The 17,247-nt window shown below is 42.7% G+C and overlaps 1 protein-coding gene across 1 annotated transcript in view; it reads left to right on the forward strand.

The window, feature by feature from the left end:
- LOC126094845 (cytochrome P450 4C1-like) overlaps nt 1–17,247 on the forward strand; it is a 143,409-nt gene that overhangs the window by 115,521 nt on the left and 10,641 nt on the right. The window contains exons 6-10 of the mRNA XM_049909448.1: nt 4,486–4,612; nt 11,519–11,591; nt 11,674–11,783; nt 13,396–13,464; nt 13,543–13,714. Coding sequence (XP_049765405.1) covers nt 4,486–4,612; nt 11,519–11,591; nt 11,674–11,783; nt 13,396–13,464; nt 13,543–13,714 — 551 coding nt within the window. The remainder of the gene's footprint in view (nt 1–4,485; nt 4,613–11,518; nt 11,592–11,673; nt 11,784–13,395; nt 13,465–13,542; nt 13,715–17,247) is intronic.

Below are 17,247 nucleotides of genomic sequence, written 5' to 3' on the forward strand. Positions count from 1 at the left end.
TTGCACCGTAAATGCTATCACCACGGAAGGATATGTGCAGAAAGATCTGCACATATCATATGTCACTGTATGTCTACGACCTGTGCTTGCTTCAATTACCAACACAGCGAGAGACTTTCATTATTATGTCGCGGCCTTATCTAGGTATAAAATTGTATTTGCAGTGTCTGCGTTATACGATTTATAAATGTGCTATGCAGTGGACGACAGCCGTATGAAATGAATTAAATGTAGTCGCAATTGCGAATACGATACATGCATGTATGAAGGACATTGTATAGTATGTCGTATAAAACAGACACTGTACATACTATTTGTGGAAATGCCAGACTCGCCTATAGCTCCTGGGGAGGGCAGCAGTCTTTTCTCTACATGCAGTGGCACAAGTCTGGAATCGTTTCCTGATCTGGCATTTTGACATTGGCCATTGTCCCTTAACTTTGTTGTTTCTGTGAATGGCTGAATGGAGAGGATAACTACAGCCACTGTGTTTCGCGAGGACATGAAGCTCTGCTGTATGGTTTAATGATAATAATGGGAACTTAATCGGTAAACTATTCCAGAAGGAACATAGATATCAATCTGGATCACTTGATGAGGACTACTCGGTGGGATGCTGTCGTGAGAGAAATACATCTGGCTGTGCACGATTCTAAACTTGGATCGCTATAACCGCAGACCAGTAGTTTGAAAGAGATTCGGATAGTTTGAAGTTAGATGTAGTGTGAATCTGTAAAGTGTACGGGCAAAAACAACTAGATATTTGATCAGGTGATTATAGTGTTATCAACAGAAAATCAATTAGGATAAACCAGGAGAAGATGTAATAATGATTGAAAACAGAAAAGGAGGTGAACTGCTATGAAAAGCGTAGTCAACCCGTTATCAGACGATATAGACCACTCACAGCAGTATGTGTTCATATACCAACTATCTTACCAGGCGATGTGAAAATATAAAAAGAATTGTAAGATTAGATATAAGAAATTAGTCGTTTCGTTACTGAGACGAATATTTATGGTGATGGGGTATTGGAATTTGATAGTGGGAAGAGAAAGAGAAAGAAATTTAATAAGTGAACGTGTACTAGGGGAAAAGAATGAAATGGGATGCCGCCTAGTAGAATTCTGCTCGGATCACAATTTAATCAATCCGATGGTCTGGTTTAAGAACAGTAAAAAGAGGTAGAGACGTGGAGACACCAGGATTTTTCAGATGTATTAGATAAGGATAATACAGAAATTTAGAAACCAGACTTTCAACTGCAAATTATTTCCTGAGGAAGATATGGACTCCGAACATAATCACTTGTTGTTTAACTGCAGATGAAAACGGAATAAATTGTGGAGATTGCTTATGGGTAAATTGAAAGAAATAATGGTGGGTGAACGTTTCAGAGCGAAATTGAACACGATTGACCAATATGGAAAGGAACGCAATAGAAGACGAAACTGTCAGAGGTGAAATAATGAACGCAGTAAAGAATCAAACAGGCGAAAAACAGTTCGTAATAGAACTGGACAGCATGGGCGACACTGAATTTAACTGAAAAAAGGAGAGAATACAAGTATCAAATGAAGCAGATTAAATCCAATACAGATGTGTAAACTTGAGATGGACAGCAAATGCAAAACGATGTACAAACATGTATGACTACTGAGAAGATAGATGCTGCGTGTTGAAAGATTAAAGAAGCTATTGGAGAAAAGAAAAGCTGAACAGTTTCTAATAGAAGTAGTTGGATAACATGCGAGATACTAAATTTATTTGAGGAAACGAGAAAATATAAATAGCAAATGAAGCAGGTGAAATGCAATACGGATGTGTAAAACATAAGACCGACAGGAAATGCGAAATGATAACACAAGAATAATTAGAGAAGATATGCGAAGCTGTAGAAACATGCATGATTTTGAGGAACATAGACACTGCATGCTGATAGATTAAAGGGACTATTCGAGAAAACAGAAGCAGCTGTGGCAATGACAAGTGCTCCGACTCAAAAATGGCCCTACCAACATGTGTCTCGAAATGGACGGTGTGCTTAGGACGACACCAAATCATCTGGTGCATAAACCATGGACAAAATCCTTTCCGTAGAGAAAAATCCGTTTCTGATATTCCTTGCACTCGTTGCAGGTGTTAGTGATAGTAGCGGCTGTCATTCAGGATACACATAATCAAGCTTGGCTGACATCGCGTTGGCGGGCCACGTAGCTGGAGTTTGTACTTGGGTTCGTCTCAGTATCCTATAGAACCTGGTCCTCCATATCTGGTGTACGCACAGTCCTTCGCGTCCCTGTACATTCGTCTGCCTGAAAGGACTCATGATCACACAAACGCCCAAAAAGGGTTTGAAGTGTTGTGTGATGCGGTTGGTGTCTGTGAAGGTACTTGTTTTGGTGTTGCCGTGCTGCCTCTCGACCATTTCCATCTGTTACACATTACACAAACACCGTCTCCGCTTGTTACCGACATGAATAGCGTATCATTCTGCTGCTTACAGTACTTTGCGACAATAACGCAGCCTGTAACACACAAGAACCGCGCGACCGCTACGGTCGCAGTTTCGAATCCTGCCTCGGGCATGGACGTGCGTGATGTCCTTAGGTTAGTTAGGTTTAAGTAGTTCTAAGTTCTAGGGGGCTGATGACCTAAGCAGTTAAGTCCCATAGTGCTCCGAGCCATTTGAACCATTTGTAACACACAAGGAACACACGACACGTGGCCAGAGAAACTTTCAGTAGTCACCGCCATCTACTTTGGCAACGATGCATTATCGGCCACATGTTCAGAAGATCTCTTTTCTTCCACTTCCAGTCAGTAATCAGTCCATGCAGTTCGTCGGATTTATTCATGTGCACCAGGTATAAATAAACGAATAGATGTATTTTTATCTCCGACTTATTCCAGAAGCAAACCGATTTCGGCTTTCCATTATGCAATCATCAAACCGTCTATGGTTACATAGTGGCTGTGCTTACATTACCAGACAAAATACCATGCAAATGCGAACCAGTATCCGCACCAACGTTTGTAACACAGCTATGAAACTGTAAGAAGAATGCTGAGGGTTCTATGGGTAAATCGGATAACTAACATAGAATCTGGCTGAACTATTTATGGCACTACTTGACTGAAACAAGAGATACAGTAGCAAGTTAGGTCATATCCTGAGGCATGAAGGATCTGTCAGTCTAATAATGTAGACAAGTGTGGGTGCAATGGGTAAAAATAGTAGAGGAAGATCAAAGCGTGACTACAGTAAGCACACTTAAGTGCTTATAGGTTGGCGTAGTTAGGCAGAGATGAAGAAGCTTGGCCGGGATAGACTAGTGTGCAGAGTTGTATCAAACCAGTATTGGGCCTGCAGAACACAACAACAAAAGGCTGCAATTACTTTCACCTATGCCAGTCACCCACTGTCACTGAAGCTCATTGACGTAGACAGTGGTATAGCTTGAAGTGGACGACTCGTAGCGATCTCTCGTTCAGCACTGACTGCTGATACACCACGACACACACATTCCACGCTTGGAAGCATAAGAACTCACATCAAAGTTTGCATACCATTTACAAATTCCATTTTTATTCCAGCACGTATTTTTAATTGTCAACAGTGGGTGGATGGCATAGGTGTGCCTAATTGCAGCATTTTGTTGTTGTGGGCTGCGGGCAGAAGACTGGTTTGATACAACTCTGCACGCTAATCTATCCTGTGAAAGCTTCTTCATCTCTTCCTAACTACGCCAACCTATATGCATTTGGATGTGCTTACTGTAGTCATCCTTTTATTTTCCTCTACTATTTTTTTGTTTTTGTTTTATAGAGCTAAACGAGGCTCAAATTTTCGAATCATGTAAAGACCTGTCCATTATTCGTAAATACGAAACATGTTAGAAGAACGTGTTTCCTTGATGAGATTTCAATGCTGAATCCCTTTTTCTTCCATGTGCATGCACTTGGTGTGTTTATTTTATTCTAACAAACGTGTGTTACTGTGTTTCATAGACTTAGATACAGTCATACAACATACTGTTTCATGAAACGCCTCTCAGTATGAAAGTTATATAGATCAATATATTTTTACAACTATGACTGAACTTTAGCTCTAAATGTAGGTGGTTTTAGAAGTGTACTTTTTGTACCGCATACTACACATCTTCAAACAGTTCACATTATGTGTTAGGTTGCACAACGCCTTTTCAGTCTTGTCTCCTATATTTGCTAGAGATAAAATAGAAAATATGATGAAAATTACAACAATTTTCTAGAATTCTCGCAATATACCATAATGCAGCAAACTGAATAGTGTTCCCACTGACGACGACAGCTTTAGTGAAAAGAACAAGAACTGTTTTGAATAAGGTTAATCCTATCTTTAAACAAAAATTTGTGTAACTATTAGCAATTACAGCAACTACAGCTACATAAAATGATCGCTAGTCCATAGATGTGTTATGTCAGTTTCGATGTTTGTTGCAGTATTGCTGAACTTACAATCCGAAGAGTGGTTAGCCCATGGTTGCTGAATGACTTCATCTTCCGCATGTCTCCGTCAGGGAAAAAGTTCTACAAGCAGTTGGATGTTCTACATGGATTTACCAGGAAGGTAATTTTGCTTCAAAATACGTGAGCGGCATAAACATACAGTGGGACATGAAATAGTGGCATAACCTGTGTTTTAGGACTAATTACATCTGTGGGTCTCTGCTCAGCGTGTCAAGGGTAGCACTTGGCACTGACGTGTCATATCTCATTGTTCAAAATGTTCAAATGTGTGTGAAATCTTATGGGACTTAACTGCTAAGGTCATCAGTCCCTATGCTTACACACTACTTAACCTAAATTATCCTAAGGACAAACACACATACACACACACACACACACACACACACACACACACACACACACACACACACACACACACACACACACACACATGCCCGGGGGAGGACTCGAACCTCCGCCGGGACCAGCCGCACAGTCCATGACTGCAGCGCCCCAGACCGCTCGGCTAATCACGCGCGGCCATATCTCATTGTATCCACCCTTAAAACTACTTTGTCCAGACAACTAAGTTGTTTTTATAATAATGCACACGAAATTTTGAATTTGCTGACGAAATTTGGAACAATAGCTTCTTGACAGCATGGACTGCGTGCTACTAATTTTCAACAAGATACGACGATTAATCGGCAAATTGTCCTCCTCTTAATCCACACAAATTATGAATATGTATGTATGTTCCACATCTCGTAAGCCATTAGACCAATTTCAACCAAGCTTGGTACAGATATCACTTACTGTCTGGAAATAATCGCTGTGGGGGTAAGAACGTCCCACCTATCAAAGGAGCGTAGGTGGAAATGTTCACGACGCTACGATACCCATACTTTAGTCATCCTGTATTTGACAATGAGAGAACTTTAAGACTTGCAACAACCTTTACACATAATATCAAGCCTTTACGAAACTTTTCCTCACTAATGACAACCGCAAAATGATGAAAGGATAAAAGTTTATCGCTTACTACAATTTCGCAGTTCATTCAGTAAAACTGCTCTTTGAAACGTAACGTTTTAATTTGTTACTTCTTTACGACAACATGTATGCGTGACACATATTACACAAATTACATATATCACTGAATGTACTAGAAAAAATATACCATTGTACGACACTTATGGTAGTTCAGGAGATATTCGCAACACATTTCGCAGAGAGTACCCACATCTTCCATTGAATGAACCTACAAAAACACGTCATTCTAGAACACATAGTTCAAGAGATATGGCGTCTTATAGTGAGATGCATGAAAAACTGACGTAACATGCATGACGTTTTAATTTATTGCTTCTTTACTTCCAACTTGTTCAGAACACGTTTCGCAGACAGTAGCCACGTATAACACTGAATGTATCTGCAAAACTGTATCATTCTACAGCACATAAATCAAGAGATTAGACATAAACATTGAGCTACGAGAAAATGAAACAGCAGGGCTAGTCATACAGATGAAATATATGTATAAATATGTGTGAAACATGTTAAATACGTGTGACATGTCCATACGCTGGCGAAACCGCAGATAAACTCATCCGATGCCCCAGAAACGATTTAAATCAAATTTTTGTACACATATTACTTGTAACACAGAAACAATAATTCATTGGGTGGAGCGGGGGGGGGGGGGGGTGATAATGTGGAGAGGGAAGGGAGGAGGATGAGATAGGTAGCGAGGGGGTGAGGAGGAAGGAGGAGAGAGGCATAAATAGGAGAAGGAGGAGGTGGAAAGAGAGAGGGGAGACTGACCAAGAGAGTGGGGGGAGGAATGGACAGAGGTAAGGGATGGGGAAACTGACAGAGAGATGGGAGAGGAGGAGATGAACAGAGAAACGAAAGAGAAGGAAATGGACAGGCAGGGTGGGGGGGGGGGGGAAGCGGTGGGCAGTGAGGAGGAGATGAATATCAAAGGGGCAGGAAGAAACATACAGAGAAAGGGAAGAGGAGAAGATGGGCAGAGAGAGATAGAGAGAGGAAAGGAGGAGATGGACACAAGAAGGTAATGGGTTGGAGACAGACAGAGCAGGAGGAGCTGGAGAGTGATGGGGTGAAGGTGAAAGAGAGAGTGGGGGTGGGGAGGAGGACAATGACAAACAGAGGAGGAGGTGGACATGGAATTAGAGGGGGAGGAGGAGGTGGAAATGTGGAGAGATGGGAGGAGTGGGCTGGGAGCAGGGTTGGAGGAGGTCGAAGAGAGTGGTGCAGGAAGATATGAACTAACAGTAGACTGGAATACATACTCCATGTACTCAATTAGTTACAAATAAAATAATTCAGTACTTAAAGCAAATTTGGGAATACTGAAGCTGCTAATGCCATGCCATCTTCTTGGATTCATGACACTATCAAAACTGCGGACATAAATTTTTCATCCAAATCTAACGTCTATAAAATACGGACCTTAACACGAATTATTGTCTCTTGAAGTCACGTTTGCTGACGCCGAAATTCAAACTGTCACGTGTCACTTTGATCTAGGCAACGCAATACAGCATATCAGTCTGTTACCACAGTCTATGTTGCGAACTATAAGAGAAACACAGTTTCCGCTATCGGTAAACTAAAACCTCTCGACAAGCTGTTCGAGAAATTGTAAATCTTCAACTCTCTCATAATTTGTCACAGCGGCGCCGTCCAGTTTAACCTGCCGCATTTCTTAAGCAACTGAAAAATCTATCCGGAATAAAATTCTGCAACCTGTGATCCCGATCAGTTCGAGCCAGCGTCTTCTGGTTCCTCGTTTGTGTTAATGCATATTTTCTGTGCGGGTTAAGGAAACAGCCATGTCAAGCCCGGGATAGGTTCTGGATACTCAAGTACGTGCCAGATGAACAGACGCCGGTAGCCAAGAAATCACGATATCTGTTCTGAGTAGCTATTTCCCTTTTTGGTTATACTACGTAATCAAACGTATCCGGACACTCCCAAAACCATACGTTTTTCATGTTAGATGCGTTGTACTGGCACCTACTGTGAGGCACTCCATATCAGCGACCTCAGTACTCATTAGACATCGTGAGAGAGCAGAATGGGGCGCTCCGCCGAGCTCACGGACTTCAAATTTGGTCAGGTGATTGGATGTCACTTATGTCTCCGTCTGTACGCGAGATTTTCACTCCTAAACATCCCTATGTCCACTGTTTCCGATGTGAGAGTGAAATGGAAACTTGAAGGGATACGTGCAGCACAAAAGCATACTGGCCGATCTCGTCTGTTCACTGACACAGACCGCCGACAGCTGGCCGGGGTGGCCGAGCGGTTCTAGGCGCTACAGTCCGGAACCGCGCGACCGCTACGGTCGCAGGTTCGAATCCTGCCTCGGGCATGGATGTGTGTGATATCCTTAAGTTAGTTAGGTTTAAGTAGTTCTAAGTTCTAGGGGACTGATGACCTCAGAAGTTAAGTCCCATAGTGCTCAGAGCCATTTTAGACCGCCGACAGTTGAAGGGGGGTCGTAATGTGTAATAGGCAGACATCTATTCAGACCATCACATAGGAATTCCAAACTGCATCGCGATCCACAGAAAGTACTATGACAGTTAGGCAGGAGGTGAGAAAACTTGGATTTCATGGACGAGCGGCTGCTCGTAATCCACAGATCACTCCGGTAAGTGCCGTACGACACCTCGCTTGGTATAAGGAGCGTAAACATTGGACGACTGAACAGTGGAAAAACGTTGTGTGGAGTGATGAATCACGGTGCACAATGTTGCGATCCGATGGTAGCGTGTGTGTATGGACAATGCCCGGTGAAAGTCATCTGCCAGCGTGGGTAGTGCCAACAGTAAAATTCGAAGGCGGTGGTGTTATGGTGTGCTCGTGTTTTTCATGTAGGGAGCTTGCACCCCTTGTAGTTTTATGTGACACTATCACAGCACAGGCCTACACTGATGTTTTAAGCACATTTTTGGTTCCCAACTTGAAGAGTAATTCGGGGATGGTGACTGCATCTTTCAACACGATCGAGCACCTGTTCATAATGCACGGCCTGTAGCGGAGTGGTTGACAACAATATCACTCTAATGGACTGGCCTGCACAGAGTCCTTACCTGGGCTGCTATTCCCCAAGAAAACTTCCAGCACCTAATTGAACTTATGCGTGCGAGAGCGGAAGCTGTTATCAAGGCTAAGGATGGGTCAACATCATATTGAATTCCAGCATTACCGATGAAGGGCGCCACGACCTTGTAAGTCACTTTCAGCCAGACGTCCGGATACTTTTGATCACATAGTGTATAATTCGGATTCAGAGACACTTATCGTCGAACATCAGTAAAACCCACAACCGAAACTCCTTGAGTCCTCCAAAAGCGGTAGCCGGAAATGTTTTAGCTGGCAGTGATTTGTGGTCTTTATTTCTTCTTGTTAGAGAGGACGGTAAGCCCACAACCGGATCTGTTTCTTTTTATCCTAATTAACGCAGTAAACTCACTGCTTGATAAAAAAAGACATGGTCGGATGCCAATGCACCTTCGTTCATGTACACAGCATTGGCAGGTACGTAAATGATTAGAGTTTAGAGTTGCCACCACACTCTATTACTGTTGTTCGTGTTCAGCGTTGTTACCAGTCCTGATAAGGTATACTCATATAAGGGGTGTGACTGGTCATTGAGCAGGATGCAGTGATGTCGCGTACTTGTGTGAGACAACGTAATCAACAGCTGACGGGTTGGGGAGCGTCTCATTGTGGGTCTCTATCTGTTCAGCTGATCGACTTATGCAGTGTCAGTATTTGTGGGGGATTCAGATGTGCCCCGACGTTGTACTGCATGCTAACTCTAACGCCAAGATGTTACGTCACGTTGCTAAGAACCCCCTGCATGATGTGGAGGTGCTCTGTCCGCTATAAAAGGTGTGTGGGACCAGCTCCGCTATCAACTCCGTCCCAATGCCCCCGTATCCAGGATACCGAGGACCAGTTACAACAGTAATGCGCCAGAAGGAACAACGGCCTTATGACACTCTTCCCAACCGAATCAGACTGGATTTATCTATCAGGCCCGCATTTCATTTATTGCCTTATTGAATATCTGTTACCAGGTAGTTTAAATCTGGTCACATATTTTACAATTGTTTTCATGAAATAACGTAACCTGTTCCATATTACATGCAAATATTGTTTTCTACAGAGAAAAACGAAGTAATAAGAATGAATTAAAAAAGTTAAGTAAAATATAAGCTGGAAATTAGTAGAAGGTACGGAGGATGTTAAGTACAAATGTTAATAAGTTAGAAGAGAAAGATAGGAAGGGATGGATAAGATGGTTGCCCGCCACTCGCCTCCTTGGTATTCCAACGAGCCTTTGCCTTTAGATTTGTAGCTACAAGTTTTACGTGTGACTGGACTGTTTATGAAGGATAATTATTTACATTTATAAGTACTGTGTTGTATTCATTAATCGTATTCTTAATTTCCCAAATTAACTGCACTTTTAAAACGAGCTTTCGGACACAGCAGCCAGTCTTTTTATATAAGTTACACTCAATACGAGAATGCTCTGTCAGGCCTATACTTTCGCGTTACGATCAAAGTTTTCAGGAGATTTTCGTTCACTGCAGTGTCAATACCGGAACCAAAATTCCCTAGCAGATATTTCCAAGTGGGATTTCCTGACAAGGCGGTCATAGGCTCAGGAGTGGAAAAAGTGGTTAAAATGGCTCTAAGCACTATGGGACTCAACATCTGAGGTCATCACTTTCCTAGACTTAGAACTACTTAAACCTAACTAACCTGAGGACATCACACACATCTATGCCCGAGGCAGGATTCGAACCTATGACCGAAGCAGCAGCGCGATTCCGAAATGAAGCCCCTAGAACCGCTCGTCTACAGCGGCCGGCTCAGGAGTAGAAGATAAAAAAATCTGCTGAAAGAAGTGTGTCGTTTCCTATCGTCAGTATCTTGCAAGGGAAAATTATTAAGTGTACGTAAACGGTCTTGTTGACACTTAGCGGCCGGCCGGGGTGGCCGAGCGGTTCCAGGCGCTACAGTATGGAACCGCGCGACCGCTACGGTCGCAGGTTCGAATCCTGCCTCGGGCATGGATGTGTGTGATGTCCTTAGGTTAGTTAGGTTTAAGTAGTTCTAAGTTCTAGGGGACTGATGACCTCAGAAGTTAAGTCCCATGGTGCTCAGAGCCATTTTTTTGAAACTTCGCGGGTGTGTGGAGGGGGCAATAAATCTTTCCTGGAAACTACTTGTCAGGGCACTACACCAGCAACTTCATGCAGTTACATATCAGAGATACACCAAGTTTCTCTCTTTACCGTCCTTCTAGTACCTTCTGTGTCGTTTTATACGTGTAAGTACTGAATGTGAAGCTTATTTACCTTACATCTTACTCATATGAATGAGTATGCTTGCTCGACGTTTTGGCACAGTGAGAGCAGCCGAAGTCATCCAGCGAAATTCGTCTTTTCTTGCAACTAAATCCGGTATTTCGCATCAGTTTGATCGTTCAGGGGATGTTAAAGCTGACGATCAGCCTTACAGCCACGCTTGGTCTTTTGCGGATCTATAAAGATCTGAAACTTCCTGGCAGATTAAAACTGTGTGCCCGACCGAGACTCGAACTCGGGACCTTTGCCTTTCGCGGGCAAGTGCTCTACCATCTGAGCTACCGAAGCACGACTCACGCCCGGTCCTCACAGCTTTACTTCTGCCAGTATCTCGTCTCCTACCTTACAAACTTTACAGAAGTTCGCAGGAGAACTTCTGTAAAGTTTGGAAGGTAGGAGACGAGATACTGGCAGAAGTAAAGCTGTGAGGACCGGGCGTGAGTCGTGCTTCGGTAGCTCAGATGGTAGAGCACTTGCCCGCGAAAGGCGAAGGTCCCGAGTTCGAGTCTCGGTCGGGCACACAGTTTTAATCTGCCAGGAAGTTTCATATCAGCGCACACTCCGCTGCAGAGTGAAAATCTCATTCTCTAAAGATCTGGTTTTTGTTTCAGGTGATTCAACAGAAGAAACTGTCGAGGAGGGCCAGCAAAACTGACGAAAAGGTGGCACAGTACGATGAACTGGGTGCGTGGGTTTGCTGAAATACTCAGATTTCTTATTGCCACAGTACATTCATCGCCATTTATTGTGGTGTCTATGTTTACAGGGAGAAAGCGGCGTGTGGCGCTCCTGGACATGCTTCTTGTCGAGTCTGAGGATGGGAAGAAACTCACCGACACAGAGTTGCAGGAGGAAGTGGACACATTTATGTTCGAGGTGAGTCATGTGTACTTCGCGGCACGCGACACTGATTTCCCAGGCAATTAGTCACCAACTCCAACACACTGGATCTCACAGCCAGTAAAACTCTCAGCTATCGTACCTGAGATATACGTACACTGTGGGTCATTACTAATTTCGTCTGTGTTTTATGGTAATGTTTCTGGCTACTATCCTCGGAGCCGTTAAATAGCTTTTATGCAAACGCAAGCAATTTTCCTTGCCTCTTTATGTATAGTAGCACAAGTCCAACAGATTACTTACTGCGAAATTAAATTAACCTTTGCTGAGAAAATTAACATGAAGTTTAATACTTTTCCACACGAAGCAATGATTTTAAAATGTGCTTACTGATTCAATGTTAAATCTATTTACCTTGGTAATGTATGGTTTCTGTTGATTGATGGCTTAGAATACTGCAACTGTAAATGTGTTATTCTATCAAAGGCAATGTTTTCAAGACTAGTTACCAGACAAAATATTATTACGTAGAGTATTCTGCTCAATATATTACTCACATTTAGGGAAGTCCAGTTCCTTAAGGGATCTGTATCCCCATTCTCAAACCCATTAAAATTTTCTTTATGTTAATAAGGGAACAAAAATCAGTAAACATTACAATAGAGTAGTATTACTTAGGCTAATCCATATAGTTTACTGGCATCTTTTCTCTTAAAGAGAGTAAGTGTCTCCTTTGAAAATTCTTAGGTATGGTAGAAAGCATTGACTGAATACTGATTTCGAGTATTAGTTCTTTGCCTGGTGTGAGGCGGGGATTACATTGTTACAGAACGTCTCTGAAGCGCTAGGCGAAGGCGTCTCCAGACACTGAGAAGTCGCTTTGTTCTCTAAGTCGAACATTCGAAAGCCGCTTGTACTGCGTTAGCATACATAAAGGAAAAAAAATCTCTTATTACATTCTGCAAATGAAGATGCTCGAGGATATTAAAATATTTCTGTTCAGTTCATCGTTTTTTTTTTCAAAAACGACTTGGATCATTCTGCGATATATGCTACCTACTTTACGATGCGCCGTTGGAGACGACGTTGGTTCATGTTGTCTCTTTGAATTTAAAACTACTAGCTCTTCTGTAGACCATACGATTTACAACCAAAAGTTTCATTTTCGATGTGAAGAATATGCAGTTATGTGATCAGAGTAGAAGCGTAGGACCTGCTTGTTCCTAATTCTGATTCTGCACTGAACCACCGTTTCGCCTGTTATTTTTAATGTATCTACGTGGCACACTGAATAAAGGAAAATATACCTACACGAGAGATTTGAACTATAATCGTACGCCTTTCCATCTCCATTCGCCACCCCCATCTTACTTCAAGCAACTTCATTTGTCTACAGAAAATAAGAAATTCAGTGAGCAGGCTTCTTTTCGTATAGTAATGAACATCCACAAATCTGGAAGAGGGATATCATCGTGTCTGTCCCATGAAATTCGTCGTAAATAATTACAAACCACGTGACTATCACTACCGCTTACTGAAACTAATGTGCTGTCCCAGATATTATTTTAAATTGGAAACTGCACAAGCCACTTAATCAAGTGCGTTCCATTCTTCCAAGCTCTCGCATTAAGAGCAATGTCTGTTGTAGGGTCACGACACGACCACAGTTGGCATGTCGTGGGTCCTCATCTTGTTGGGGCATCATCCAGACATACAGGTGAGTCCCTCAACAGAGAACTTGACAGCAGGGAGAAACGACTATGGACGTTAATAAACCATGTTCCTTTGTTTGCAGGAGAGAGTTTACACCGAACAGAAGGACATATTCCAAGATGACCCTGAGAGATCACCAACAATGCAGGATCTGCATAACATGAAGTATCTCGAAATGGTCATCAAGGAATCCTTGAGGCTGTATCCCAGTGTGCCATTCATCGGTCGTAGGGCCACGCAAGATATACAGATAGGTATGTTCTTCGGACGACTAATGAGAGATATTTTATAAGCAGTTAATTTTCGAATGAAATATAATTTTAATAATAATTTTAATACGCCGAAGCGCCAAAGAAACTGGTGTAGGCAAGAGTATTCATGTACAGAGATACGTAAACAGGCAGAATACGGCGTTCAGGTCGGCAACACCTATTTAAGACAACAAGTGTCTGGCGCAGTTGTTGGATCGGTTACTGCAGCTATAATGGCAGGTTATCAGGATTTAAGTGAGTTTGAACTTGATGCTATAATCGGCGAACGAGCGATGGGACAAAACGTCTCCGAGGTCGCTTTGAAGTGGGGATTTTCCCGTATGACCATTTTACGAGTGTACCGTGAATAACAGGTATCCGGTAAAATATCAAATCTCCGACATGGCTGCGGCCGGAAAAAGATCCGGACGGGACCAACTACAACTGACGAAAATCATTCAGCTGGACAAAATTGCAACCATTCCGCAAGTTGCTGCAGATTTCAATATTGGGCCATCAACTAGTGTCAGCGTGCGAGTCATTTAACGAAACATCATCGATATGGGCTTTCGGAGCCGAAGGCCCACTCGTGTACCCTTGATGACTGCACGACATAAAACGTTACGCCTCCCTTAGGCCCGTCAACACCGAGAGTGGACTGTTGCTGACTGAAAACACGTTGCCTGGTCAGACGAGTCTTGTTTCAAATTGTGTCGAGCAGATGGACGTGTACGGGTATGGAGACAACCTCATGAATCCATGTACCCTGCAAGTCAGCATGGAACTGTTCAAACTGGTGGAGACTCTGTTATGGTGTTGGGCTTGGGCAGTTGGACTGATATGGGACCCATGGTACGTCTAGATACAAGTCTGACAGGCGACACGTACGCAAACATCCCGTCTGATCACCTGTGTCCATTCATGTCCATTGTGCATTCCGACAGACTTGGACAATTCCAGCTGGACTATGAGACACCTTACTAGCCCAGAATTGCTACAGAGTGGCTCTAGGAACACTCTTCTAAGTGTAAACATTTCCGCTGGCCACCAAACTCCCCCAGACATGAATACTATTGAGCATATCTGGGATCCCTTGCAACGTGCTGTTCAGAAGAGACCTCCACTTCCTCGAATTCTTTTGGATTTATGGAGAGCCTTGCAAGATTCATGGTGGCAGTTCCCTCCAGATGTACTTAAGATATTAGTGGAGTTCATGCCAATTCGTGTTGCGCCACTTCTGCGTGTTCGCCGGTGCCCTACACTATATAAGGCACGTGTACCACTTTCTTTGGTTCTTCAGTGTAAAATAGAATTCACTGCATCAGTTTAATTTGCTTATGGTTTGAGTCACTGAAATACTAACGGGTGCACGTATTTCATTGCAGATTATTGAGCAACTGCTATACAGCCTGAGTAATATAAGTTGCACCCTGGCATTTCAATTATTGTCCTATGAGCCTTCTGGTGTTACCTAAAGTTGGTATTCTAGAACGACTAACTTCATTGAGACTTGGGAGCGCATTTATTATTGTATTATTCTCTATTAAACAACAATCACTTCGAAAATGACGGATGAACTGGAAATCATCATACTTTATCTGACACCGATTTACTGAACGTGCATTTCTTGCAGTTTTCCCCGGGGCATTGAATAGTCCGTCATCTTTCATGCTTGTAGTCGGGATAGTTTTATTTCCTCTCTCGATATTTGCGCTAATAATCTTACAGCCACTTTCAAGGTGAGTCACTGACAGAACTAAAATCACTTGACACAATGTTGCGGAGTAAACGCGCCTTAGTTCGCGATAACACAGCTGGAAACAAGAGCTTCAGTCACAGATAAAACTTTATCTGTCCAAAGGTAAAATCAATCAAGTGCAGTCAGGAAATACAGAGTGCTTAAAAAATGTGTAGTTGATGACGTAGGTGGATGGATGTGTTGGACCGCCAAGCAGGGATGACTCTGAACATCAATTCTTCTGACAGGGCACGCGTGAAATGAGTGGTTTCCATGATTTTTTGAGCTTTTTTTAAAATAGGAACCCCCATTTTTATTGCATATTCTTGTAGTACGTAAAGAAATATGAATGTTTTAGTTGGACCACTTTTTTCGCTTTGTGAAAGATGGGCGCTGTAATGGTCACAAACATATGGCTCACAATTTTAGACAAACAGTTGCTAACAGGTAGGTTTTTTTAAATTAAAATACAGAACGTTTGAACATTTTATTTCGGTTGTTCCAATGTGATACACGTACCTTTGTGAAATTGTCAGTTCTGAAAACGCATGCTGTTACAGCATGATTACCTGTAAATACCACATAAATGCAATAAATGCTCAAAATTATGTCAGTCAACCTCAATGTATTTGGCAATACGTGTAACGACATTCCTCTCAACAGCGAATAGTTCGCCTTCCGTAATGTTCGCACACGCATTGACAATGCGCTGACGCATGTTGTCAGACGTTGTCGGTGGAATTCGATAGCAAATATCCTTCAACTTTCCCCACAGAAAGAAATCTGGGGACGTCAGATCCGATGAACGTGCGGGCCATAATATGGTGCTTCGACGAACAATACATCTCTAATGAAATATGCTATTCAGTACCGCTTCAACCGCACGCGAGCTATGTGCGGGACATCCATCATGTTGGAAGTACATCGCCATTCTTTAATGCAGTGAAAGATCTTGTAGCAACATCGGTAGAACATTATGTAGGAAATCAGGATACATAGCACCATTTAGATTGCCATCGATAAAATGAGAGCCAATTATCTTTCCTTCCATAATTCTGCATCATACATTAACACGCCAAGGTCGCTGATATTCCACTTGGCGTAGCCATCGTGGATTTTCCGTGGCCCAATAGTGCATATCATGCCGGTTTACGTTACCGCTGTTGGTGAATGGCGCTTCGTCGCTAAATAGACCGGGTGCAAAAAATCTGTCATCGTCCCGTAATTTTTCTTGTGTCCAGAGGCAGAACTGTACACGACGTTGAAAGTACCAAGCAATTCCTGGTGCATAGAAATATGGTACGGGTTCAATCGATGTTGATGTAGTATTCTCAACAATGACGTTTTTGAGATTCCCGATTCTCGCTCAGATTGTCTGCTACTGATGTACGGATTAGCCACGACAGTAGCTAAAAGACCTACTTGGACATCATCATTTGTTGCAGGTCGTGGTTGACGTTTCACATGTGGCTGAACACTTCCTGTTTTCTTAAATAACGTAACTATCCGGCGAACGGTCCGGACACTTGGATGATGTCGTCCAGGATACCGAGCAGTATACATAGCACACGCCCGTTGGGCATTTTGATCACAATAGCCATACATAAACACGATATCGACCTTTTGCGCAATTGGTAAACGGTCCATTTTAACACGCGTAATGTATCACGAAGCAAATACCATCCGCACTGGCGGAATAATACGTGATACCACGTACTTATACGTTTATGACCATTACAGCGCCATCTATCACAAAACGAAAAAAGTGGTCCAACTAAAACATTCATATTTTTTACGT

The sequence above is a fragment of the Schistocerca cancellata genome, chromosome 8, assembly GCF_023864275.1.
Source record: "Schistocerca cancellata isolate TAMUIC-IGC-003103 chromosome 8, iqSchCanc2.1, whole genome shotgun sequence".
NCBI lineage: Eukaryota > Metazoa > Arthropoda > Insecta > Orthoptera > Acrididae > Schistocerca > Schistocerca cancellata.